The 27350-nt window shown below is 38.2% G+C and overlaps 3 protein-coding genes across 6 annotated transcripts; all 3 read left to right on the top strand.

Moving 5' to 3' along the window:
* The first annotated feature begins 9072 nt into the window (after window positions 1-9072).
* Window positions 9073-11290, top strand: LOC135679566 (uncharacterized). Of its 4 annotated transcripts, none has more exons than XM_065193451.1 (3): window positions 9073-9470; window positions 9599-9771; window positions 9860-11290. In XM_065193451.1, the coding sequence occupies exon 3, from the start codon at window positions 9864-9866 to the stop codon at window positions 11121-11123; it is 1260 nt and encodes a 419-aa protein (XP_065049523.1). In that variant the 5' UTR covers window positions 9073-9470; window positions 9599-9771; window positions 9860-9863; the 3' UTR covers window positions 11124-11290. The 4 variants fall into 4 exon arrangements, with proteins under 4 accessions (XP_065049523.1, XP_065049521.1, XP_065049520.1 ...); XM_065193449.1 differs by having other exon boundaries at window positions 9074-9470; window positions 9582-9771; window positions 9849-11290; XM_065193448.1 differs by having other exon boundaries at window positions 9074-9470; window positions 9849-11290.
* Window positions 11291-12090: 800 nt separating this feature from the next.
* On the top strand, window positions 12091-26210 carry LOC135679568 (zinc finger CCCH domain-containing protein 18-like). Its single transcript, XM_065193453.1, has 11 exons — window positions 12091-12371; window positions 12449-12593; window positions 14006-14127; window positions 14378-14565; window positions 22935-23856; window positions 23975-24142; window positions 24224-24403; window positions 25040-25116; window positions 25212-25382; window positions 25477-25570; window positions 25721-26210. Exons 1-11 carry the CDS (start codon window positions 12211-12213, stop codon window positions 25791-25793), a joined length of 2301 nt encoding a protein of 766 aa, XP_065049525.1. The 5' UTR covers window positions 12091-12210; the 3' UTR covers window positions 25794-26210.
* Window positions 15702-20156, top strand: LOC135679567 (WRKY transcription factor SUSIBA2-like). The gene is made up of 5 exons (XM_065193452.1): window positions 15702-18634; window positions 18731-19112; window positions 19198-19336; window positions 19476-19582; window positions 20130-20156. Exons 1-4 carry the CDS (start codon window positions 18599-18601, stop codon window positions 19501-19503), a joined length of 585 nt encoding a protein of 194 aa, XP_065049524.1. The 5' UTR covers window positions 15702-18598; the 3' UTR covers window positions 19504-19582; window positions 20130-20156.
* Window positions 26211-27350: the final 1140 nt, after the last annotated feature.

The following is a 27350-nucleotide window of genomic DNA, read 5'->3' on the forward strand; positions in this document are numbered from 1 at the left end:
GATAGTTTTAGCACAACAAGGTCGAATCGGCCGTATGTGACCCATGCACGGGGGCTCCGCCCATTACCTGCCATGATGTGTACTTAGGCGACAAACAACGCACACAGCATGTTTGCGATCATACCAGCACTAAAGCATCAAATCCTATCAAAACTTTGAAGTTAAGCGTGCTTTGGCGAGAGTAGTAGATGAACTCTCATGTTTCACTCCTTTTTGTGCCTTAGTGACGAAATCTGATGCTATAGACCTCTAAGGTAATGGTTTTCGGGATCGAAATTTGTCGTGACCATTTCATAGTCAATCTCTTGTGGGTTGAAGAGATTTTTTCAGATTTGAGTCGCAATAATGATTCTGAGATCATTTGAGAAAATTACTATGGTTTTATCACAACGGGATCAAATCAGCCATGCATGACCATCACTAGCCATGACATGCACTTAGGCGACGGACGATGCAAAGTATGGGTACGATCATACTAGTACTAAAGTACTGGATCCCATTAAAACTCCGAAGTTAAGCGTGCATGATAAATATTCATTTTATGATGTTTTGACATGTGGTAATATAGTCCAAAAGAAAAAAAGAGCTATGGACTATGTGGCCATCAATCCAACATTAAATATTGGATGAATATTTCACTCCAATAAAGTGTGGAGTGCTGTTAATTCTTCTTATATTAATTCTTCTTATATTAATTCTTCTTAATGTTAGCTAAGGTAATGGTTTACAAAAATTTACTTACTAAAACATAAGAATTTAAAACCGTATTTGATAAACTCTTATCAGTAAAGCTGCCGATAGATATTTTCAGATGCCAGTTAACCTAACCGGTAAAGACTTGATTATTAATAAGTCTTCACTATTTATCCTTTGTATTAATAAGTATTTACTAATAACAATAATAATAAGATTTTCAAATACCGAATACCGAATCGGATACGTGACAACACTCAAGTGTTGGGTCGTCTATGTCCATAAATACAACCAACATAAGTGATACGCGTGCCTATGAAAAAATTACTAATATATTATATGAGATAATGATATCATGCTTAATTATCTTTTAATAAAGCCTTCAAATATGACTATCGTCCTAATGTCATCGAGAGGAATGAGTTTAGACTATAACAAATCTTTTTAGTTATGGGAACCCATTCTCTATGATGAGAGACCACATAACAATGTTCGATGTAATAACATTGGCAGTCCAACGAGCAAAATGATATGACATAATAAGTGCACTCATTATATGTATGGAAGGAGTATGACTTTAAGTCATCTTTGGCTCGAAGAGCATAGCTCTCAGAAGCCTCAGCATAGTCCTTTTTATATGTGACTCAATACCTAAATACACCTATCTAATATGGTTACTTACTCCTTTGTGAGAGAATCTATAGCTAAGGATCTAAATAATATTTAGAATATCTTGTTAATAAACAATATACTTATACATAACTATTAACACATGATATGATACGAAAGTGATGACCTAACTACCACCTCAACAACATAAGTGTTACGCGTCCCACACCCCAATGCCTTATGGTTGACATGTTACATTGATGACATCTCGATATCGTGTGAGTGATCGAGTTGGATCAACCATTATCGTATCGTAGATTCAATGGGATATGACACCTCGATTGCAACAGTTACATAACCCAATATCGATCCTCCCATGACCGAGCCGAGCCTACTTAGTCCGCCAGTGCTGTTTTCCAAGTGTACCGAGCCCTCAGTCGTTTGTCGACGAACCCCACATCCATGATATTATTGTTGTGTTCGCTATCTCCGACCACAAGCAAGAGACGAATGAGCATCTGACGTGGGACAAGGTGGTGAAAGGCGAGACCCAGCTGGTGTCCGGGCTCCAGTACGAGTTGCTGGTGATGACCAAAAATGAGATGGACGTTTCCGCTAGGTACGAGGCGGTGGTGTGGGAGAAGGAATGGATGAACTTCCGAAAGCTCGTCTCCTTCGATCTAGTAATCACCAGCTAAATGCCTTGGCAGTATGCATGGCGAATCGAGGAAGCTGAAAGCTTCATGTGTTGTGACTTACGTACGTCGTAAGTCATCGACCTACGTTAGTGAGAATCGATGCATTGTTCCCTCGTTATTGTAGTGTAGTTGGTGGTCGAAAAAGTGTAATCATTTGGTTTTTTCTATTCTTTTCATGATCATGATTTGGTAGCTCTTGTTGGTCCGATAGATGATTATTGTAAAATTAGAAAAAAAAAAATCTCATATTATTAAGGAATTAAAAGAGTTAGGAGATATATATATTGGATTTAGTTTGTGATCGATGAGTACATCACACATGAATTATAGTTGTTAAAATAACATTCAATGTGAGATGACTACAGAATAGTCTTATAACTGTAGATGTGAGATGAAGATTAAAAAGAGGCTAAGGAGTCTCACAATTAACATTTAATTATTTTTTTATCATCAAGAAACAGGTTATCTTTATAAATAAATGAGTAGTTTTGTCTTTAAATATTTAAATAAATAATTTTCATGACTTGTATCTTTGATCTCCAAGTCACAAAGGAGCAATGCTATTATCATATAAAAAGTAAATGATCATTATTTATATTATATAAAACAAAAAAGTTAGTAGAAGAAAAATATTATATTTAATGATTTTTACTTCAATAACATGATATGGTTTAGAGAGAGAACAACATGAAGGTTTCAGACATACACTTGAAGAAGTTGGCTATTATCTCCATGATATTGATATGATTTAGAGAGATAACAAATAGCCCATGTTAGTTTACCTGATTGGTAGAAACAAATTAAGGAAGTGATCATGCTCTCATTATATGGTTTGATCAAGATGATAAATCTTATACCTATGATTGTTTGAATAATATGATATGGTTTAGAGGGAGAACAACATGAAGGTTTCAGACATACACTTGAAGAAATTGGCTATCTCCATGATATGATTTAGAGGGAGAACAAATAGCCCATGTTAGTTTACCTGGTAGAAACAAATTAAGGAAGTGATCATGCTCTTCAAGATGATAAATATTATACCTAACACTCAAGTGGCAAACACAGCTGTGGATCACTAGCATCTGCCATGATAATATGAGTTGCTTTAACATTGGATAGCCAATGCAGAATTGAGGTTGGGCCTAGAAAGGTCAGGCACTAGTAATAGGATGCTTTGTGCCTGCCTCTGCCTCTGGAATAAAATGGTTGATGCCAAAACAATTGAAGGTGAAGAAGAGCTATTATTGCTGCAAGTTACAGCATCACACATGGCAGCACAGTTGGTGGCTAGTGATAATTTGATCTTTGACCTCACACATGCCATCAGAGTAGGTGGATAGTGAACATTTGTTCTTTAGCCTCTGAGCTAATTGTTGTTCTCTTTAGAGGTCTGTTGAGATAGATGGATGGTGAAGAGTGCATTCATTCCAAGGGATATGGAGTACTGAACTTTGGTAAAATGACTTATCATGAACTGATGGGCCAATCTAATGTTGTTGAGAGACATTTTTATTTATATCCATCCATTTATTCTAAAATAGTTCTTTTTTTCCTAGCCTATGTGTTTTAGCTTTCTCTTTTTCTCTCTCTAGATAGATACTTCTTTTCATGCTGTGTCTACCTCCACAATGCAAAAAAGATTCTTACATTCCATTCTAACTAGTTAAGATCTTATAATTTATTATTATTATTATTATTATTAGAACCAACAAATTAATTGAGTTGTTGTTTAGTGAATTATTATATTTTTTAAATTTTTAATATTTGATAATTTTTTATAGTAAAAATCTCAATTATAATAAAAAGATATGTGGTTAATTCCAAATAGTTGAGACTTATATTTTTATTTTTATTAGTAACTTCTTGAAATATAAGATAAAATTTTCACCATTCATTGAGTTAGAACATAAAATGAAAAAATAAATAAATAAAATTAAGGTAATCATATGTATTTTTTTATCAATAATATAATAAAGTTAATGGAACTTTCTAATCTCTTTGACAAAAGTTAAAAATAATAATAATAAAGCTTATTTTTGTTCCTCCAATTCGTTAATCACTTTACTAACTTAAGCTTCCAAAAAGAGTTTTTGTTTGAGTATTTTCTTGATGTCACTTACTTGACTCATTTTGAAATAAATATGAGTTATCTAATTATTTATTTTATTGACTCAAATTTCATCTATCTAATATTTTATGAGAAATACATTCGATATAATATTTGAGAGTCGAACGTGAAAGTCAATATCTTTTCTTAATTTTTTAATATCATCTCACTGCATATAATTATTAAACTAAATAAATTATGAACTCAAGTCTAATCGGATCAACTCATCACAAAGAGGAGAAACCAAAGCTTAGAAGATTTGATTTTCAAAATATAGTGTCGGTGAACAAATATACCATGGCTAGTGAGTCAGCACGGCTTGGTCCACGGGTCGATATCGAGAGTCTTCTACCGGTTGAGTTGGACGCCGATGTAGGTCGGGCCCTCGCGACGGGGTGTTGATCAGCGTTTCTCAGTTCGAGCATCGTCTGTATTGAGTAGCGTCTCTCTGTTCCCGGGCTGGTTGGCGGCTCGCCTTCGTTCACTGGATGGCGATTCCCAGCTCGAGACGCTCGTGGCTCGGGGGTGGTCGCTTGCCTGCAAAAATGGCCTTCGTCGGGTGATTCCCGACTTTAGCTCCTCCGATGAGCAAGTCAGTAGTTGTTTTTCTCTTCACTTTTTTTTTGTCCTCTACCCTCTGGCCGGATGCCGACCATGGGCTTTTATATTATTGTACGAGGGTCGATCGCATGCGGGTTCGACGTGGTGGCTGATTCTCGGGAGATGAGACGGGTACTATGCGGCCGCTAGCCCGAGACGCACGGGACGACGTCAAATGGCGTCGCCCAAGCTTCCGGGATGAGACATGCTAAACAGTGTCTCGATACAGATTCTGACTTGGCGTGTGAGGGTGCTCCCCTTGCTAACCCGCATGTGATGCGGCGTGACGTCGATCGTGACGTGTCTTGAACCTAAAATATAATTTATCATATGGTAAGTTTTTTTTTTTTTGATATTTTGTTGGAAATCAAACATTGATAAATCTACCGTTAGGTCGATCGGATTGATTGGGTGATTTGGTAAGGAAAGAAGCTATCGGTTAAAATCAAGAAATAGACGCCGATGGAAGGAGACGATATGTCGGCACACACAGCCAACATACGCAACAGCGGTTGGTGTTGGGTCGTCCACGTCGCCAAGTAGACGTTTCCAGTCTGAGATGACACCAGAAACCGGTACCCCCAAATGTCACCCTCGTCTCGGCACAGGTCTGCCGTGAGCGTGGGGCCCGATTCCATCACTTGCCTTCCAAAATTGCGGGGTCCATTGTGACTTTTCACGGTGGCCCCCACATGTGTAGGGGGAAGAGCCTTATTGGAGGGAGTACATGCGGAATAGAGAAAAGAGAGGGGAGAGGAAAGAAAGAAAATAAAAAAAATGACTGACTATAAATATAATGACATCAAATCAAATAAATCATTTATCATTTTCTTTCTTGAAGAAGATAATATTTTACATTTAATTTTAAAATAATATTCTATGATTTATTTGATCGGTAGACTTTCATCTCTATGGATATAAATCTTAGTTATAGAGACAAAATCATTAATCAACATTTGAAATCTTTAATCAAGAAAAAAAACACATATATATTACTTTTAAAATTAATCAAATTAATTCAGATAAAATATAAATTAATCTAATTTATTCAAATTTCAATTTAATAAATTTTCATAACAATTAATATTAGAGCAAAAGGTGAACTTAGTAACGCTGATAATGATTCTAGAATCGATGATATTCGAGTATAATTCAAATCAATAATATTTTATTTTTTTTAAAAAAAATACATATGATTATCTTAATTTTATTTTTTTTAATTATATTCGAAGAAGTTTTTTATTTGATATTTCAAAAAGTTATCAATAATAACAAAATCATAAATATTGACTATTTAGAGTTAACTACATAAATCTTTTATTGTTTTTGAGATTTGTTATCAAAAAATTATCGAATCTTAAAAATAAAAAAAATCACTAAGTAATAATTCAATCAATTGATTGATTACAATAATAATAATACTAAGTAAGAATCTTTATCCATTTGTGAAGGTCAGTATAGAATGAAAAAAACCTCCCTAGAGAGAGAAAAAGAGAAGGTTAGGAAAAAAAGAACTATTTTATAATAGATGGCTATAAATAAAATGTCTCTCAATAACATTAGATTGGCCCATCAGTTCATGATAAGTCATTTTTACCAAAGGACACTACTCCATATCCCTTGGAATGCACTCTTCACCATCCTATCTCAATACACCTATAAAGAGAACAATTAGCTCAGAGGCTAAAAACCATTTTGATGTCGAGGCAGGCACAAAGCATCCTATCACTAGTGCTTCACCTTTTTAGGCCCAACCTGAATTGTGCATGCCATATTATCATGGCAGATGCTCGTGATCCATAACTATGTGTTTGCCACTCTATTGTTTGGTATATTATTAGAGTAGTAATATTTATCATCTTGATCGAACTATACAATAAGAGCATTATCACTTCTTTAATTTGTTTCTACAAAATGATACAACCATACCAATCAGGTAAACCAACACCGATTATTTGCATGCTAATGGAGATAGCCAACTTCGAGTGTATGTCCGAAGGTACCTTCGTACTGTTCTCTATCTAAATCATATCATGTCATTCAAACATGTAAAAAAAATATTAAACTTTTTTTTTTCTATTCATTTATTTTTATATAATAAATATAATTATCATTTATTTTGTATAGGGTTAAGCTCTATTTTAACCTATGTGAGTTTGTTCATGGATCTCTTAAGCTCGGTTTACTTGTATATAAAATAATTTATATATTTTTAAAAAACATAGTATATAAATTCGTCCTGTTAAGTTTGAGTTGATAGATGTTGGAGTCTGCGACATGCTAATCCATAATAAACAATTAATATAATGATATGTATAATTTAAGTTAAAAAAATTAAGATCACGGGTGAAGGGGGTCTCGTTGTGGAAGCGACCACCAACAGTAGCACCGAGTTGCTGTTGTCTAGTAGGGTGTTGTATGCAAGCAGCCTCTCCCATATTGACGATGAGCTCTAGAGCTTCCAATCCTACCTCAAATGGATGCGCGTTAATCGGTTCAACGCTAGGCACACAATGATCTCCTAGTCCCTTTTTCTCTTCTTGGACATCTTCATCCCTATTGCTTCTCATTTTGTTCTCTCCTACGCCCCCCACTCACAGTGCCTATGACATGGTAGTCAAACTCTCTCTCACTTCCGTCTCTATCTTCTCCTACTTTTACCACTCAGCATTTGTTCATCGCTATGGCCTCCATTGCTTCCTCTTCCTCGATAAGTTGGTCGAAAAGAGTGAGCGAGTGTGGGAGGATACTATAAACTAGCTCAATTATTCCTTCCACTTGCTCTCTATTTCCGTGATGTCATGCTTCGTAAGAAAGGTGACTTACAAGATATGGTGGTACTCAGTTGGATCGAAATGATGTTCGCGATGGTGGGCATGATGGCATACGCCATGGAGCTAGCGAGTTGGATCTATTGGATGTCACTCGTTAGCTCTAGAGCGTATGCTATCACATCACTCACCACGATGTTGTTCGTCATCATAAATGACACCCGTTTTAATTCCGACGAGTATCATCATATCTTGTAAGCTATCTCATATAAAAAAATAAAAATAAAAAAGAACGAAAATAGAAGTGAGGGAGAGTTGAAATATCGTATCGTAGGTACGATGGTGAAGACGATGGAGAAGACGAAGCGGATTACGGTAGTGCTAAGATTATTGATTTTTGAATTGCAGACCACGGGATGGACCACAGCAACTATGGGATGGGGCCCGTAACGGCACAGCCTTCATTGACACATTAGACAAAGGGCTACGGGGTATTCACACAGGGAATCCGACCTGCCCAACAATAAAAAATCCTTCTCACAGTTTCTGTTGGGACCTAAAAATCGATCCTCCTCCTGTGACACTACGAGATCTACATACATCTCAAGTCTCCCTTATCCTATTTCTCGATCTGAACAAATGTCACCTTTTGTTCCTCCCGTTAAGTTTGAGTTGATAGACGTTGGAGTCTGCGACATGCTAATCCATAATAAACTATTAATATAATAATATATATAATTTAAGTTAAAAAAATAAGATCACGGGTGGAGGGGGTCTCGTTGTGGAAGCGACCATCAACAGTAGCACCAAGTTACTATTGTCTAATAGGGTGTTGTACGCACGCAGCCTCTCCTATGTTGATGATGAACTATAGAGCTTCCAATCCTACCTTAAGTGGATGTGCGTTGATCGGTCCGACTCTAGGCACATAATGGTCTCCTGGTCTCTTTTTCTCTTCTTGGACATCTTCATCCCTATTGCTTCTCATTTTGTCCTTTCCTACGCCCCCCACTCATAGTGCCTACGACGTTGTAGTCAAACTCTCTCTCACTTCCGTCTCTATCTTTTCCTACTTTTACCTCTCAGCCTTTGTTCTTCGCTATGGCCTCCACCGCTTCCTCTTCCTCGATAAGTTGATCGAGAAGAGTGAGCGAGTGTGGGAGGATATTATAAACTAACTCGACTACTCATTTCGCTTGCTCTCTATTTTCGTAATGTCATGCTTCGTAAGAGAGATGACTTACAAGATATAGTGGTATTCGGTTGGATCAAAATGATGTTCGCGATGGTGGCCATGATGGCATGCGTCATGGAGCTAGCGAGTTGGATCTATCGGATATCACTCGTTAGCTCTAGGTGTATGCTATCACATCACCCACTATGACGTTGCTCGTTATAATCTCGACCAGTATCATTATATTTCGAAGATTATCTCATATTAAAAAAAATAGAGATAGACAATAACGAAGATAGAGATGGACCACAGCAACTATGGGATGGGTCCCGCAACGGCACAGCCTTCGTTGACGCATCCGACAAAGGGCTACGGGGTATTCACACAGGGAATCCAACCTGCCCAACAACAAAAAATCCTTCTCACAGTTTCTTGTTGGGACCTAAAAATCGATCCTCCTCCTGTGACACTACGAGATCTGCACACATCTCAAGTATCCTTTTTCCCGATCTGAACAAATGTCACCTTTCGTTCCTTCGAAATCATTTTTGAGACGGAAAAGGCGACACCTTCATCTCCGGTCACGAGCCGAGCCGGTCTTCGAGTAGAAATCTCGAGTGACAATTCCACTGTGATGCTTTGACTTTTCCCAAAAGGAAGTTGACAATACAGCCTTTGAGGCTCCACTTTACTCATTCCTTTTTTATAATCGATCAATTGCCTCACGGGGGATTCGCCATGGACGAAGCTTTGCGCTGCTCTAATTCCCTGTTTTCTCTACTCGGATTCTGGCGTCGGTGTTCGGTCGCTCAAAGGTGAGGTTTTTCTCTGGCTTTGAACTATTCTTTGCACCGGGATATGGGTGTGCTTAGGTTTCACCGCGATCTGTCTATGGATCTTTGTGTCTTCTTACTTTCTTTGTAAAGTTTGGTTTTTTTCCCAGTGTTATGTTCATCTGAAGTGTCAAAGTTGGATCTTGGCTTCTGAGTTTTGTTATTTGGGGATTTGGAGCCTAGGGTTACAGTCCCTTCGAATTCCTCGGATAAAGCTTCTAGGGTTTCATTCGCCTGAGAAATCTCAATTCCGGGTTTCAATCTTGCTTCGGAATCCATTCAGGTAAAGTTTTATTTTTGCTCATGCGAATCATCTGTTATTTTGCTTGATTCCATTCGACTTGTTGTTCTTGGTAATAGCTCTTGCGTAGAGAAATGGACCAACCCTTTTCAACCACCTTGAAATCTCTTCCCCCCACCGTTGATTCCGTGAAACCAAGCTTGGATACCATCATCAACAACTCCAACACTTACGCCGGCGAATTTAGCCCCGAGGGATCTGTTGGTTTTCTTGATGTTTTTGTTCACCAAGCTCGTGACATACACAACATATGCATCTACCACAAGCAGGATGTTTACGCCAAGATCTGCCTCACCAGCGACCCTGATGTTACTGTCTCGACCCAAATCATCAACGGCGGAGGGCGCAACCCGGTCTTCAATGATAATCTCCGCCTCCGCGTGCGGACGGTGGAGTCATCGCTGAAATGTGAGATTTGGATGCTTAGCAAGGTGAAGAACTACCTTGAAGACCAGCTGCTGGGTTTCGCACTGGTGCCGCTTGCCGATGTCCTTGTGGCCAATGGCAAGCTGGTGCAGGAGTTTTCCCTCTCATCCACTGATCTTTTCCATTCCCCAGCTGGTTTCATCCAATTGTCTCTCACTTATGTTGGTGCATCGCCGGACGTCATGGCCCTTACTGCGGCACCGAAATCAATGGCTCCTGATGCCACATTGCCGGATGCAGAAAATGAGGACAACATTCCCTGTGAGTATGAGAAAATCGAATTCCCTGACCTGAAAGTTGTCAACGAGAACCAGATGATGATTTCAGAGTATTATGGGATGCAATGCACCAGCATGGAGACACAGTGTTCCGAGAGCTTGGTCACTCCAGAGAATGGCAACTGTTCGAATGAGGAAGCAGGGGTTCGTCTTGTCGAGAGCTTCTCCTCTGCTGTTACTAGTTTAGATCCAACTAGTAGTCGCAAGATTGACACTCCTGTGAGCAATGGTTCAACTACCGAGTCTACTTATGTGCTTTCAGCCGTATCTTCTTCTACCTCCCATGCTCTCTCTGCCACGGTATCATCTCCCAGCCCGGAACACAAAAGCCCACAAGTCACAGAAGGTGAGGCTGATTCTTCTGCACAGCCAAACGATACAATTATGAAGCCAATCATCAACATAAACGTCGAGCCAGAGCAAACAGTGGTGCAGCAGGACATCGTCGATATGTACATGAAAAGCATGCAGCAGTTTACAGAGTCACTGGCCAACATGAAACTCCCTATGGATGTTGATGATAATTCTGCAACTGCACAAACTGATGAAACAGTTAGTTCAGACAAGAAGCTGCCGCCGTCAAAGGGGACTGGTTCAAGAGTCTTCTATGGGAGTAGAGCATTCTTCTGATCTTACACCCGTCAAGGATTTGCAGATGACTCTTAGAGTAGTTCAGATATAGTTGACTGTGTGCATGACAAACTTGCTGTTAATGTTATGTTCTTGACGAACTTGCTGTAATCAGATATCAAGTATCCTTATATACTAACAAAATAGATCTTATCTTCTTATGATTAGAGTTTTTGTCACCGATCCATTTCCTAGAAAACTCTTGTGACTACTTATGAATTATCAGGAATCACTGCAGTAAACTTCATGTGTTGCCTCTCTACTATGATTTCCATAGACTCTTTCTTGTTCTGATAACATTGTAAGACCCAATGTACCAAGAGTAACTTGACATCCAAGGATGAGAAAATTGATCGTCATTCCTATCACTGCTAGAAAATTCACTGTTACATGAATCTAGTGGATGTGTTTCAGAAACAGAGGGAGAATATAACAGCAATGTCATATAAATGTCAGTATATAGCAATTTAACCTCGGTTGTGCTTCCACACTTGTATGTAATGAATGACCTCATTCAAATGATGCCTTCTTGTGTTTGATGATGGGTGACCATGAGTGTGTGTATTCCTTATACTTGATGATGAACGGCCATGATGGCACCAAACTTCCCAAACCAACAAATGGCTTTCTTAACCGTGGCGCTTTGCTTTGTGTTTCGTGTGATCATGATCGTGGTTGATTGTACTTGATTGGAGATTGTGAATTAAGCTTTGGTCGGCCCCATCGAGATGAAACTTACGGCACACGAATCACGACGCAATTGCCAATCTCGTTTATAAATTCGCGGTTATAAGACAAATCAGTTTTAGTTACGAAGATGGACGGTTAAAAGAGGAAAGAAATTAGTACGGCGAAAATAATAATAATAATAATTTAGAACGAAAGGATGCAAATTACAAAAAGGACATCATATTCTTCCCTCCTTTTTTTGTTTTGTTTTTGTTTTGCCAAATTCGAAACCGCCCCTCCATCGAAATCATATTCAACTACTCTTCTTTCCACTTTCCTCCGCCTCGCCATCCGCTCCCCGACTCCCTTCCCCTTCTCTTCTCCCTTTTCCCCTCCGATTCGCCGTCGCTCTACCCCGATGGATCGCCGAATCGTTCCTCCTAGTAGTGACGCCCACGTTTCGCTGCCGATGGAATCTCGGTCGATGTCCGGTGAGATCCACGTGATCCTTGGCCCCATGTTCGCTGGAAAGACCACCGCTCTCCTCCGCCGGATCCAGATCGAAATGAACAATGGAAGGTTAGTTCCCACGATTTTCGCTGCATTAATCGTCTTGTATCGCTCATAATTCCTCTTTTTGTCCCCTTTCGAAGCAGATCCGTGGCGATGATTAAATCCGACAAAGATCACAGGTATGGACTGGATTCTGTAGTGACGCACGATGGGGTGAAGATGCCATGCTTTGCGGTGTCGGAGCTTTTGTCATTCCGAGATAAATTAGGCGCTGAAGCATACAATAAGGTACATCTCGATTCTGTAGAGAAGTTTTGCAGTTTTGCCTACTATTCTAGTTGTTGACTACAATGCACTGTGCATTTCTCTTGTTATGGTTGCAAAATTTGGTGGAGCATTCGTAGAATACTGTAAATAATATGAGTGTGGCTCAAAGTTTTAAATTGCATCATTTTATTGGCTGAAGTTTCTTCTTTTGAGTATATATAGTCAAATGTGATGTAATCACCTCAATATAGGGACTACTTACTACTTAGTGTTTGTGTATATGGAATGGAAGGGATTTGTGACCCAATTTAATCTCACATAGGAAGTAGGTTATAACTTGGATTAATTTATGAGTGTTTGATGATTATACTATTGTTAATTTCAATTTAAGTATTTAAGTTAGTGGTTTAACTTTCTGAATATGATTTTCTTGGATTGATAGATGGCTCTCATTGTTTCCTTTCTCTAAATGCAAATGCAATTTTTTTGTTACATGTTTCAGTCATATGTTGATTTTTACATGGTCATAGCTTGAGGTTATATTTTACCTTTTTTCTATGTTAATTGATGTCAGGTAGATAACTTGAGATTATACTGTTATAATTTTGTTTTGCCCAAATCATTAGCCAATAACTCGAGATTGTATTATTATATTGAAGTTGAGTCTTTGTCGACGCTAGATTATTGTTGATACTGAAGTTGAGTCATCGTCAAGGCTAGATTAAATTCTAGCATGGTACATGAGAGTCTTTTGACTCCATCCATGAGTAGCATTTTTTTACTTGAGACTTCTCATCATGCTGCAATAATATATCTCTGATACAATATGCTATAATTTCATTAGATCCAAATTATTGATTAAAATGTTTAAGTTGAGGTTGATGGTAATTGATATTAGAATTATAAGTCAATATTAATCTTATCTATTTCCGATATAGAATTACTCAAGGTGTTAATTGATGTTAGGTAGATATTGGCTACTTTTGTGGTTACTGATTTCTGTAAATTGTTTCATTTAGTGAACATATTCATATCGTGTGAATCTACCGAAGTTCATTTTGGCTAACATGCATACATCTGCTAATCTCTCTTTGCTTCATTTACTTTCTGTTGTTGACCCATCTAATTATGTAAATCTCTCTTTGCTTCGTTTACTGACTTTCTGTTGTTGACCCATCTAATTATGTAATGGAATTTTTGTATTTTTTTTTACATAAATTATGAGAAAATCCCAAACCACGTAGACACACCTTAAGAGATAATTTTTATTTCATGTTTTCTTTTGAGAATATGAAATCCAAGCACTACACAATTTGACTAGGAAGTTAGTAAGGATCATGATCTGGAGTTCAACTGTTTGTACGCATGTTTGAAATGATTAACCGAGCATCTTAGTTACATCGAGTTCTATTTCTGATGCTGCATTATGGTAGTTGGATGTGATAGGAATTGATGAAGCGCAATTCTTCGAAGACCTTTACGACTTCTGCTGCAATGCAGCAGATTGCGATGGGAAGACTGTTGTCGTTGCAGGTCTGGATGGCGACTACTTAAGGTGATTAATGAACTCGTTTATCAGTACTGTTCAGTGCAGGTCTGGATGGCGACTACTTAATGTGATTAATGTACTCATTTATCAGTACTGTTCAGTGCAGTTCTCAGGTCTGGATGCAAATAGACCCTTTTGTATGTGCTTCCGATCTGGATCCCAACCATTTATTTTGGATGTTAATGCATGTTAATTCGGCTAAATTCTTCTATAATGCTTCATCCTCTGACGAAGGTAGAAAAATCAACTTTGGCAGGAAGAGATTTGGTTCGGTGCTTGATGTTGTTCCACTAGCTGACTCGGTGATGAAGCTCACGGCACGGTGTGAGATTTGTGGTAGGCGTGCTTCCTTTACCCTGAGGAAGACTAATGAAACGCAAACCGAGCTCATTGGTGGTGCTGATGTTTACATGCCTGTCTGTAGACAACACTATGTGGACGGAGGTTGTTGATAAAGCTTCAAGGACTGCATCGACTATCCTGATGAGTTCAACCGGGGTTTGAAGTCCGAAATAACTCATTTACATTGTTACACTTGATCATTCGGTATACTTAGAATCCTTCTGTTTGTTTCCTGTCCTATCTGTGACTGCTAAATTTCCATATATATATATATATATATTTATGAGGTGTGGTGATTGCTGTATTACAAAGTATGGAGAGTTGAATTATCGTGGTTGTTTCTTTACTAAAATTATTATGGCTGGCATCTCAAACTGCTGTCAACTCGTCAAGGCATCAAACCCCACATCATGCCATGCTAATGGAGCGTGCAATGAAGCAATATCAAACTGGAAGGTGAACTGAATGCTTAAAAATATGCAGCACCTTCCCTTGAATAGCTTCAGGTGGTCTAATGATCATGGCCGCCTGAAGTTTACATGTATACTCTCGATCATTATTTTTTGATTTGTTCTCTACTTAAGAAGTTTACATATTTATTAATGTTTAAGTTCAAGTTAATAATAAAATACTGATTAGATTATTACAAATTAATTTTAATATTTATTTATTTTGATATAGGATTAAATCGAGATGTTATCATTATAATTACGAACGACATCTTAAACAAGCAGTTAATCGGAGGACGTGACAGTCGTTTACCTAAATGCAGAGCTACAGGTGTCACTAAGCCTTTACTATTCGTGCTAATTGATCCCTGCTTCAGATGATATCATACTCATCACGTGCAAACTGCGTGATATCACCCCCATAGGGGCATAGTAGTCATTTCAGAATTAGAACAACAACGGGGAAACAAGCCGACAATTTCCAACAACCCAATAGAGGCATTTTAATCAGTTAACAAATATTATTATTTTATTATTAATAATTTTAAATTATTTTTTACAAATAAATAGAAAATATGGTTGTAGGAAAAAAAGGATAAAACAGAGACAGAAAATAGTATAATAATATTTTATTATTTTTTAAAAAGATAATAATAAAAGATTATCAGCAGTAAAAAGGAGTTAAGGAATAGTAAGCTTCCGGCGTCAACAGTGATTAAGGCTCTGACGAGCATTAAATTTACTGAAATGCCTCTACAACGACCTTCCGAAACAACGCATCCCTCTCTCTTCGGCTTCGTTCGTGCTCTCCAACTCCCTTCTTCGTCTCCCGTTTGGATTCAGAAATGGTGGGGATTCCGGAGCCTGCAGCCGGACATTTCGGCAGCGGAGTAACTGACGGCGGTCCACCAGCACTCAGCTGCTGTTCGAGGGCTGCCGCTCCTGTAGCAGTGGCGGGGAGGAGGATACGCCCAGGAGAGACCGAAGGCCGGATCGCCCCTCGCCGGAGCGAACGGCGCGAGCTATAAGTCGATGTCGCCGGCTCAACTCCGGATCGCGCGGCGCCGTGCTTTACGATACACCCTGGGTTTAGCCCCCCCCCCCCGCTCTCCTCGAATCCCCCATCCTCCTTACCAACACGAAGGTGGGTGATCTCTGTACTTGCTTCATTTCGTCTTGTCTGCATGTGCTGTTCGAATCTCGCGTCTTCTTCGATGACGTTGGTATTTGGACACGAAATAAAGTTGCTTTTCTTACGAACTTCTCAGTTCGTGATCTTTTTGCTTGGCAGGATGAAAGATCTTTTTATTAGGTTATATAATTTTTCTTCCTCTAGTGTACAAGAAAAAGGTTTTCACTAATCATCTAAATATTCTTCATTCGTGGATTGACTATTGTTCTGACGTCTGCAGTGTGAGCATTCATAAGATTCTAATCTTTCACTATCATGTGCTCTGAATTGATGTGCATTTCGTAATTCGATCTTTAATAGCTTAATTTCTACGAAGTTTTATAGTTTATCCTTTTCATTCGTGAGTGTGCTTTTTTTATCTTCTGAAATTTATCCAGTGCGAGCAAGGTCGGTAGAACCGTATTGTCCATGGCCTTTAAATAGATTGTTATTCTCACTTTGTTCTGTTATGTTTCTTCACCTTTATGTCGTTATATGTGACATGAAAAGCATTCACGTTGACCCTATTCTGATGGACTTGTGGACCAGCACCCATCTTTGTGTGTGTCAGTCGTTTCAGCTTGGTTCATTAAGCTTTTCTGTATGGGGATTCATTCTTATTCGGAGCTGGAGCATCAGAATATATGTGCTCCTTCTAAAACTTCCACTTGAAGATAAATGGAAAGCAGTAATTTGGACACTTACTCTCGTGCGGTTTTTACAGGTACTTATTAGAAATTAATTTTCGGTTTTAGGTGACTGAATGATGCAGTTTAGGTTGATTTTACTTGAGCAAAAGAAAATTCAGAATAACATCATAACAAAGGTATATATGATTATTACGTTTAAAATTCTCAGTGCTTCTTTTCGCTGTCTATAATCCGGATGCAAATTTTCTATCTTGAAAATGGATTTGGCTGCTTTATATATGAAAGGAATCTGCTAGGTTGATTTGAGGTGATGTATACAACTGGCAATATGGTATACTGCCAGTTCCCTTGCTTAGATAGCTTCTCAATAATGGACCATTAGTACCTAGTAATCATTTAGTGTTTCCTTGTGAAAATCTTGGTTTTTATTTTAGGAAGAACAAGGTGGATGCTTCCTGATCATTCATCCTGCAGAACATGGATTGTCAGGAGAGTTATACAATGACATGTAGCTTGCATCTTTTGCTGTTTTTAATAATAGCTTCATATACATAGACTTTAACATTGAGATTAGAACAATATAATTTTTACTTGTACTTTTAGCATTCTTTGGTGCAGGTTCAGCCTTCTCCAACTACTGGAACCTTCAATATGTCCTCTGCCATGGATAAAACTATTTGTTCAGACACCTTATCTTCTCAAAGGCATGCTTCTGATGTCAGTGCATATGATGGAAGGAATCCTGAAGATTTTCAGTTCAAACCTCAAGTTGGAGCATCTTATAGTCTAGGCCTATCTTCATTAAGACCTATCATAATTTCCAATCTAGTTTTGAGTATATTGATGATTCATGATGGTGCTGTTTATTCTTTCGTCACTATTCTCACTGTATCCATATGTAAATAACTTCCTGTGAAATGTGAGTTGCAGTCTGAGATAGGTAACAATATGACCATGTTTTCTGGAGGCCACTCAGAGCAGGTAATTGCAAAATAAAATCAAATTTTAGCTTGACTGAAATAAAATATCCTCACAGCTTAAATAAATAGAAATACAGATATGTAAAAAGAGTAGGCAAATTGTTGGAATAAAATAGAAGAGATTAAGATACAATTTGCTTTCCAACTAGAGAATGCTTCAATTTGGTCTTTTGTTGCATCAACAAACACTCACCATTAAATAGCTCCTCCTAGTATGATCTGCTTAATGGGGTGATGCTGTTTTGTAGAATCAAGTTGATTCAGTCAGGGTCAGCAAATACCAATGTGTTTACGGAAAAGTTGAAAATTGTAACTCTAATCAAACCATTACTTTTACATCTACCAATATAGCCTGAGAATAAATGAATAAAACGGGAGTTTGGTAGTTGAATTATGCAAATACTAGACTAATGAGAAAATTATTTGAACAGAATTCTAATTTTAATATCTTCTTTTTGACTTTTCCAAGCAAATAATGTGGCTTTGTCCAAGTACCAAAAATAATCAGGTTGGCTTATGGTCTATCAGGGATTCAGATCCATATTTTTCGTTCTACATTTTTGTTAAGAAGGTTCCTGGGTATGCTTAATTGACCTCTTCATGGAAACTGTTCCTTAGCCATCTTTTATGGAATCATTTATGGTTTTGAGGGTTTAATTGAAGAACTGTGATCTGTAACTCTGACCTGTGAATTTCCTACGTTGTAATATGCTGGTAATCGGTATGGATTTTGCATTTTCCAGATACCTTATTTTCTCATTGAAAGGACTAGCTTTAATCAATGCATATGAACCTGTCTACATTTTACTATGATTATTAGTCGCATTGCCTGTAGTATATTAAACAGTTTATTGCAGGTTTCTGCAGGCTTGATAAAAGAAGAGCATGAGCATTCTATGCAGAGTCAAAATCAATCTCAAGGTCAGAACCTGGTTGTGTCTGAAAATGAATCAATTCTATCAGAATCTGTTCCGAATTCAGCTATTGAAGTAACCAATTTGAGAGTTTATCTGCCAGCTGAAGCAGCTTCTGGTGAATTACAGCCGACAAAATGTTCAGTGCAAAACACACGGATGTTTCAGTCTGATCCAAGTGAACCTATATCATCCAAGTATACTTGAAAAATCTGCAGAAGATGGTTATAACTGGAGAAAGTATGGGCACAAGCATGCCAAAGGTAGTGAATATCCTCGGAGCTATTACAAATGCACACATCCTACTTGTGAAATGAAGGAACAAATGGAACGTTCTCATGATGGACTGGTCACTGGAATCATCTATAAAGGTCATCATGATCATCCTAAGCCCCAATCTAGTCGTCGTTTAGCAGCTGGTACAATGCTCTCCTGCCATGAAGAGGAAAAAACCGATAAATTGTCTTCTTTAATGAGTGTTGAAGGTAAGGGAGCCAATGAGTGGCTGAGTTCTACCATTTGACAGTTTTTACTTTATTCTTATTTTATACTGGAACCTTAAATTTCCAGATGAGTCAACAAATGCACCTGACCACACGTATCATCAGATTGATCCAAACAGTATTACTGAGTCTCCTTCAACTGGTGGAGGGCAATCCAATGATTGTGATGAGGTCGCTGTAGATGGTAATTTGGAGTCCAAATGCAGGTGCCCTCTTCTATTTCGTGATTAAGGTTGACATATAAGAGGCAATTGTATTAAGTAATTGCTTGATCTGGCAATACCTCTAATCAGGAAAATGGAAATTTCTAACAACAATTCTGCTTTGATTGGCAAAACGGACCAGGAGCCTCGTGTTGTTGTGCAAACACTGAGTCAAGTTGATATCTTGGATGATGGGTATCGTTGGCGGAAGTATGGGCAGAAAATAGTTAAAGGGGATCCTAATCCAAGGTGAGGTTCATCTTGAAAACATAAATTTTGTTTTGTGTTTTTGACTACTGATAATACTTATTTTCTTATCTACATTTGTTTCACTTTGCAAGTGGCCCTTTGGCAATAGTTCAAGATAAAAAAGAAAGCTATTATAGTTGGCAACTTTGTGTTCTTTTTTCTATTTCTTTTGTATTTATCCAGTTTCCTGCTGATTTCTTTTTTTTTTTGGTTTATCTAGCCCCTGCTAATCAGACATAAACCAAATTCACATAGTTGTTGTTAAGAACATATTATGATTCTTCTGATCTATATGCTAATATGTTATATGCTATATATACCATAGTAGCATTTATCTAGATTGTCATTCGTATTAATGCTAGATCTTTACTTTTCAGGTTATATACACTAGTCACCTGGTACTTGAACAAGTCAATATGTTCTGTTCTTTGTTTTATGAAATTCTATCTTTTACCAATGTGTTTAACTTGTCCAGGACAAGTTGCTAGGATTGCTTTACTTCTAAAAGATCTCTAGAATTTTACCTCTATTTCTTATTGACTTATAGGAGTTACTATAAGCGCACCAATGCCAGCTGTCCTGTAAGAAAACATGTCAAGAGGGCATCACATGATCCGAAAGCAGTAATTACGACATACGATGGTAAGCATAATCATGCTGTACCAGCTGCAAAGACTATCAGCCACGAGGCATCTGCATCAGTGGTGACAGATGCTGATGGTTCTCTGAGCATCCATGCTTCAGCAGCTCTCACTGGTACAATGACTACGACACCCTTTTCTCACCCACTCACCCAAACGAAGAGCAACACGATCAGCCTTGACCTTGGTGTTGGCATCAGCACCAGTCAAAGCGATGTCACAAATGGAAATCAGCAGCTTTTGGGAACAGACCAGATTCATCAGCACCATCAAGCACAATTTGTTGGTTCCGGTAAGCTGGTGATTCAAGCAACTCCATTGTAAAAAATCTATGGAAGTTCACGCACTAGAATATCCTATACAACCCCAGGAAATTTATTGATGGGTCGATGAGGACTTCATGCAGTTCAAGATATCCTTATGTCTCATATCAGAACAAAGATCGGATGTTATTTACCGGTGAACCATTTTCCACGACATCTTTATTTGCCTCATGTGAGCCACATTGCTACATCCTGCAAGTATACGCCATTAGATCTTCCTCCAAGCATTAGTAAGCAGTTACATTTGTGGTCTGATCATGTAAGCCCATGATTCAATATGTATTATTATTATTATTATTATTTTCTCTCGAAGGCTGTTCATTGCAATCTTATTATGGACGTTCTTCTGATCTTGTTATTCCGAGTTGTATCTACTTCATAGGAACTCGATATCGGTTACTTTGTGCCAACCAGATTTTTGATGAAAATGGATTGTTGTCTGCATGCTTTTCAGAGATGGTTTGAACATATAAATTTCTTCTTTCAAATTTACTGGGAACAAATGTTAGAGTTGAACTCTTAATCTCAAACCTTTGGGTGAGATGCCACAATCCCTAGCTTTTCCAAGCATCACAATTTGTCAAAGGCTTTCTCCAATGATCTTGAGGTCTCTCCTCATTTATCTCATGAGATCTTTCTCTTGCTTGTCATCTCTGGTTGAAGTATGTAGCTGAAATATGATTCTTTAGCTGACTACAAGCTAATATATTATCACATACTATCTTGCATCGATGCAAAGATTGCAAAAGGCGAAGATGGATTAGGATCTGAGTTGATAAACCATTTTGTATGTGTCTCAGTACACAGTCACTCCACATGGGAGAAATAAATTAAGATGGTCACCACGTTGCCACCACCATCAATATGATTTAAAGCCACCTTAACACCACTTTCCATGTCACATTGTGGTATAATAATCCCAATTGGATGTGACCTGCAAGTCAAAGCAGTCCAATTTTCAAGTTCATTTTCTTCATTTATTTTACCTAATTATAGTTATATTATTCTCTTCCTAATTTGCAATATTATTTCCTTCATTCTCTTATGGTTCGTATACTAGAAAACTAATATTAGCAGTCTATCATACCATCTAAGTTAATGGAGCGTGGGAATCTATGAATAGTAGATTGGTCACAGAAGGCAACCCCTCAATTCCTCATTTCATGTCTAGATTTTGTGAATATACGCTTACCATGTAAATTAGATTTATACGCGTAGAATATTGCTATTTTAAGAAACATGTGGCGTATTTACTTGCTATTGGTACGGGGAATATAAATTATGGTGATTGGCTGCCTTCACCTCGATTCGGCATAAGGTTTTCTTTTCTGGCGCTCTGACTGTTCTCTGACTCCTCGTTATTCCTCTAGTTTTGCTGCAGCAGAAGGATTTGGCTGGCTTTACGTGCAATCGGGTGAGTAAGCTTTGTTCTTCTATTTGTTCGCAAAAGTGGAACTTTTGGGTTGTGGGTTTAGTTGATTGCTGTTGGTTTTGTCGAAGTTGGTGTTAGCAAATTGATTTCTATGCCATATTTTGGGCAAAGGTGAGATTTTTATCTTTGGCTCATCTTTTATATTGACAGATGTCGTGGATGTGTTTCCTCTTGAAGGGGATTTCTGATTGCAGTTACCGGGGTGGGAGTTGGTCATCTGCAGATTCCCTTGTCTTCCACCTCTCTCGTGTTTCTTCCCTTTGCTGTAGAGTTTGGGGGGAAAAAAGAGTTCTTGTTTGCTGCTATTCTTGACTGAAATGAAGATGTTTATTCTGTTGAGAGTCGTAATATAAATCTTGACCTGATAAATAGGAGGAAGTATATAAATCATGGAGTTGTCTGTCGAAAGAGAGATAGATGCTTCCACCTTTTAGATCCTTTTGCATCAATTTCTATTTGTGTAAGCTGCGGTTCACCACTTGTTGCCTTCTATTTTAGCTTTGGGACTGTTCCCATGGTTGCAATAAGATGCTTATCGAGTGCAAAGCTTGGGTTTTAGTGCTCTTTACAAGTTCAATTTCAAAGGAAAAATGAAAACCTGCATTTTGGTGGTGAATGACTGCCTTCTTTTCCATGCATCCTTCTCTAGTTCTACTTTTTCTTTTAACTGTAGATGGTGATGATTGTGGTATTATTAAAGCTCTCTTTTACAGAAATATTGCTTTCTTTACCAGATCTGTTGGTTTCCAGTGTTAGCACATTGCACATTTAGTTTTAGTGCTCTGTGTTTTTAAGAGAGAGTGATGTTTCATAACAATAGCATCTTTTTATCATGGAGTTGTTCTTCATAAAAACTGTTCCTGCTTCCCATTTGGGTTAATTGTATCCGAACTATTTGTGTATCCTACTGATGCTCTTCTCTGAATTATGCTGCGACAGGAATTTGGAGATGGAAGTTGCTGAATGTACTAAGATTGTAATAAACAGAATCCAAAAGCTCGAACCAGAGAATGCTATGAAGCTAATCGGCTACCTTCTCTTGAAACATACAGATCGAGAAATTATGGAATTTGCATTTGGACCCGACAGTCAGATCCTTTCTCTGGTCAATCAAGCCAAAGCATATCTTACTTTGTTGCAGAAGTCTAACCTTTCTTGTCCTTTGCAGCACCTTGATGATCAGAAGCTCCACTATATGTCTTTTTCCCCCACCATATCGCGACCTTTCTCTTCACCTTCCAGCTTTAGCATCCCTGCTCCATTGTCTGACTCTCATCTACTATCTGATCAGATGCTGATTTCTCAGAATCTAGATTTCCCACCTTCTTCATACACTGATCTGATTGGCGGGCTTTATAACCAAGCTGAACAATTGAGCTTGGTAGACCATTTGCATCCTTCATGTCCTGACTACTTGAGAAATAAGTGCTTTTCCGAGGCTGCATTTGAGAGAGGTTTGAGTTCGAGGATCAACATGAAGTTGCATCCTGGGTGGCTTGAGTCACCTCCCAGAGCTTGTCATTACTATTCCAAGGGCTACTGTAAGAATGGCATCAATTGTCGGTTCTTCCATGGTCAGACAAACCCTGATGGCTTCTCTGATACACATAATCCAAGTCTGAATGAATTTGGTAAAGAAGACCAAGTTTCTGCACCTGGGTCATTTTCAAAGTTGGAATCGGAGATCATAGAGCTCCTGAAATCAAAGAGAGGGATGCCTGTTTCTATAGCTTCTTTGCCCACCATGTATCTTGAGAAGTATGGGAAAATGCTTCGGGCTGATGGATACCTCACAGAGAGCCAGCGTCATGGGAAGGCTGGTTTCAGCTTGACAAAGTTGCTTAATCAATTGAATAATAGCATTCGGATTATAGACAGGTATTCATTGATCTATCAAGTTGTCTTTTGTTTCTTTCCAGTGCATGCAATACAATGTTTCTCTCGATAAAGCCTTCCCCAAATGCTTGGAAAGTAATAACTTATGGTTAAAATGCAGACCACATGGGCAGCATTCAGTTGTACTTGCAGAAGATGCTTGTATGTATATGGAGTACAGGAGTGACAGAATCGATCAAGGAGCAGTAATTGCTAGCTCCCATCAGATATATCTTACTTTTCCAGCTGAAAGCACATTCACCGGCGAAGATGTTTTTAATTATTTCAAGTAATGAATTACTTCTTTTTCTTCTATGATGACAAGAATATTGCATGTGTACATGCTCAAAGTCATATTCTTTGTTGACAGTCAGTATGGTCCTGTTCATGATGTGAGGATTCCACGGCAAGAGAAACGTATGTTTGGGTTTGTGAGTTTCCTCTATCCAGAGACCGTGAAAAATATTCTGGCAAAAGGACATCCCCACTATATCACTGGCACAAGAGTCCTGGTTAAGCCATATAAGGAAAAATCAAAGCTAACAGACAAGTAAATTGCATTCTCCCGCTCATTTTGATCTTTTTTTTTGTTTCTTGTTGGTATTCCGTCCATTTCTGGACATATGCCATGAGTGATAAGAGAAGTCATCTTTCTTGTTTATTTCTGTATTGAAACCCTGTGAATTTTTGAATGGTGAAATGAGTGTGAATGCAAGCATGTAATGCATATTTGTGATGTAGGGATACTGAGGACCCTTATAAATTCTTTGTGGTTCGTGACTCTCATCTTAATAAATAATAGCTGTACTTTTGGCACATTTACTATCCTTGAGAAACATCCATTTTTCCTAAAATTCTGTTTTTTTTCGTACAATTTTTTGCCGAAGTTGTCAAAATTGTTTGTTGTTTTTCTTTCTTAGCTCTAAAGAGATAGGCAATGATGGCAATGTGCAGTCTTGATGTATTCTATACAATTTTCCAAGTGCTAAATTCACTTAAATTGTCGAAAAATTCTTAATTTGGTGTCAAGTGTTCTTATGTTGAATTGGATTCTTTTACCATGTGCACCAGAAATGTAATTTCTTTTACTTGCTGCCAGTACATGAAATTAGTAAGCATTTTGCTTCAGTAATTGTAGCTAGAACAATTTGTAGTTGTCTCATTAGTAGATCGATCTTATTTGCAGAAAGTATGCAGAGAAAATGGGGAGTCCAGATTGTTTCCCTTCTCAATTGTTTGCAGTGGATCAGAACACTGAATTAAGTCGGTGAATGCCACAATTACTTTGTCATATTCTATATCCACCTCTTGTAATCTTAACCTGTATTTTGATGTAATGGCTTTACATACTATTGCAGTTCACAGTATATCTAAAAGTACTGGATCTCCACAAAGGAAGCTGTCTAAAGATCATGACCTTGCCATTGAACTTGAGAGAAGACACCTATTTGAGCTGCAGCTAGCCCCTAAGCAGCCAAGACAACAATCATGTTTCAGCTTGGGAATGGAAGAACTAAAGGTTTTAGAAGGTAAATTAAGATAGCACATTCTATTACTAGATTTTCTGGCACCATCTTAAAATGTTCAATTGTTCTACTATAAACTCAAAATCTTCAACTGCAGATGATTTTGACTGCCATTCAACTGTTTTTAAGAGTGGCCCCAGAAATGACTGCATATCTAAGCAGACATACAACAATTGTAATGATATAAATAGGTAATCGAATGAGCTTTGTCATATATCATTTATCATGATGATTGATATGCAATATCTAGTCCAAATTAATTTTGTTTGCAGATCAACATATGCTATTTTGTGTGTTTGTCCCTCTTAAACCTTAAGATTGTTGTCAAATTCCTTTTGCAGTGACCACATTGAACTTCCAGAAAGTCCATTTGCTTCTCCTCGGCTAGGAAGTAGCATCTCCACAGTCACATAGAGATTGACAAAGACGATACATAGATTTAGATTACACATTCAAGACTCCCTACTTGTCAAGTATTTGGAGTAACTCATCCAAGCTCTGCAAAATCAACATCAAGGGCAGAAGCTTGCACCAGAGGAAGTTTTCACACATCATAGAAAAGCTACATCAAAACGGGAATCATTTAGTTTGGTACTATTAGCCACAGAACAAACTACAAAGTATCATGTGGTTGCTTAGAAAGAGATAAATGTAAGATAGGCTGTTCTGATAGAGTGACAAGTGAAATTTTGTGGTTTAGAGGTTATGCAATGTTGTTGACATTTTACATACCCATATGAATAGAAACTTAAGACAGATTTGCGAATGTACCAACAGATACTATAATTTTACAGCAATTATGTTTTTCGTAGAATACCAAATTAAGTTGGATGGTCTTTTGACTTTGCTATGTGATGTGACAGTTGAATTAGTTTGCTGAGCCTGCTTGCTTTCAAATGGCTATTCCTTTTAGTATCAAAGTTCTGATTAGTGATTGCCCTTTAACTGTAATGTTGGGTATGTGGTTGAACTCATCAGTCATTTTTCTTGGCTTATTGCTGCCACTATTTGCAGTCAGCTGTCTCCACACACTACTTTACTAGTTTTGTCACACTGATGATTAAGACCAAACATCTTGAAGAGCACAAGTCATCAAGTGTTAGATCTCCTGTGATATCTAACTATAGGATAATATCTAATTAACCCATTTCAGCTGCTATCATGAATTAATCTCCTGTGATATCTAAAACTAATTCTGTTAAGAACCATATCCATGGGGAATGCTTCTTCTCCTCCTCTTTGTGAAGGAACTGAGACCTGAATCTTCCCTGGATCACTAGATGAGAGAAACGACCCAGAAAGCCTGCAAATGGGAACCGCTCGATCTCAGTCGAGTGATCGAACATCCATGACTGCGACTTCCGGCCGCGAGTTGGCCCTTCGCAGAAACGAGAGGCTGCACCTCGTCGCCATCGCTGATGCGTATCGCTTTCTGCCATCGCCGTCTTCCCTGGATCACATTTGGCTAACAGAAACGATGACGGCCATGCTCTGCCGATTAGGAGATTAGGTTGGTTGTCTTCTTCAGGGGATGTTAGATTTCCTGCATTAATATTGGAGGTGTCTATAAGCAGTGCAGTCCCTGTCAACTTTTCTGTGCGGTAGCTTTCTCCCCCATCCAACTCCCTGTCAACCACTGCTGCTGCACAAAGATATTCTCATGGACATGATTCTACTCGGTGTTTTGAGTTTGACTCCTGTGGTTTAAGCAAATTTGGTTGGATTAGATCATGACAGCCTTCACAAACTGTGTGCACGCCATCAGCCGACTCGAAAACGACTTCCCAACATTGATGCGATCCAAATCCAAATCCAAATCCAGATGCTTGTTTTTTTGTTCTCTGTTCATCAGTGTCTGACCCATTAGAGGATACATCAAAATGGGTCAACATTTAAAATAGATAAAATAATTATTATTATTACATTGAGGCTGTTGATCGATGAGTTAACTTGGTTCCATGTGAAAGTGCA

This window comes from Musa acuminata, chromosome BXJ1-7 (genome assembly GCF_036884655.1).
Source record: "Musa acuminata AAA Group cultivar baxijiao chromosome BXJ1-7, Cavendish_Baxijiao_AAA, whole genome shotgun sequence".
Lineage (NCBI taxonomy): Eukaryota > Viridiplantae > Streptophyta > Magnoliopsida > Zingiberales > Musaceae > Musa > Musa acuminata.

Excerpts from the sequence above, each read along its gene's own strand:
- LOC135679566 (XM_065193451.1), top strand. The coding sequence starts at position 9,864 with ATGGACCAACCCTTTTCAACCACCTTGAAATCTCTTCCCCCCACCGTT.
- LOC135679568 (XM_065193453.1), top strand. The coding sequence starts at position 12,211 with ATGGATCGCCGAATCGTTCCTCCTAGTAGTGACGCCCACGTTTCGCTG. Across the intron at positions 23,857-23,974 it reads AGCATTCGGATTATAGACAG|ACCACATGGGCAGCATTCAG; the intron begins GTATTCATTGAT and ends GTTAAAATGCAG. Across the intron at positions 25,117-25,211 it reads GGATCAGAACACTGAATTAA|TTCACAGTATATCTAAAAGT; the intron begins GTCGGTGAATGC and ends ATACTATTGCAG.
- LOC135679567 (XM_065193452.1), top strand. The coding sequence starts at position 18,599 with ATGAGCATTCTATGCAGAGTCAAAATCAATCTCAAG. Across the intron at positions 18,635-18,730 it reads GAGTCAAAATCAATCTCAAG|CTGAAGCAGCTTCTGGTGAA; the intron begins GTCAGAACCTGG and ends TTTATCTGCCAG. Across the intron at positions 19,113-19,197 it reads TTCTTTAATGAGTGTTGAAG|ATGAGTCAACAAATGCACCT; the intron begins GTAAGGGAGCCA and ends TTAAATTTCCAG.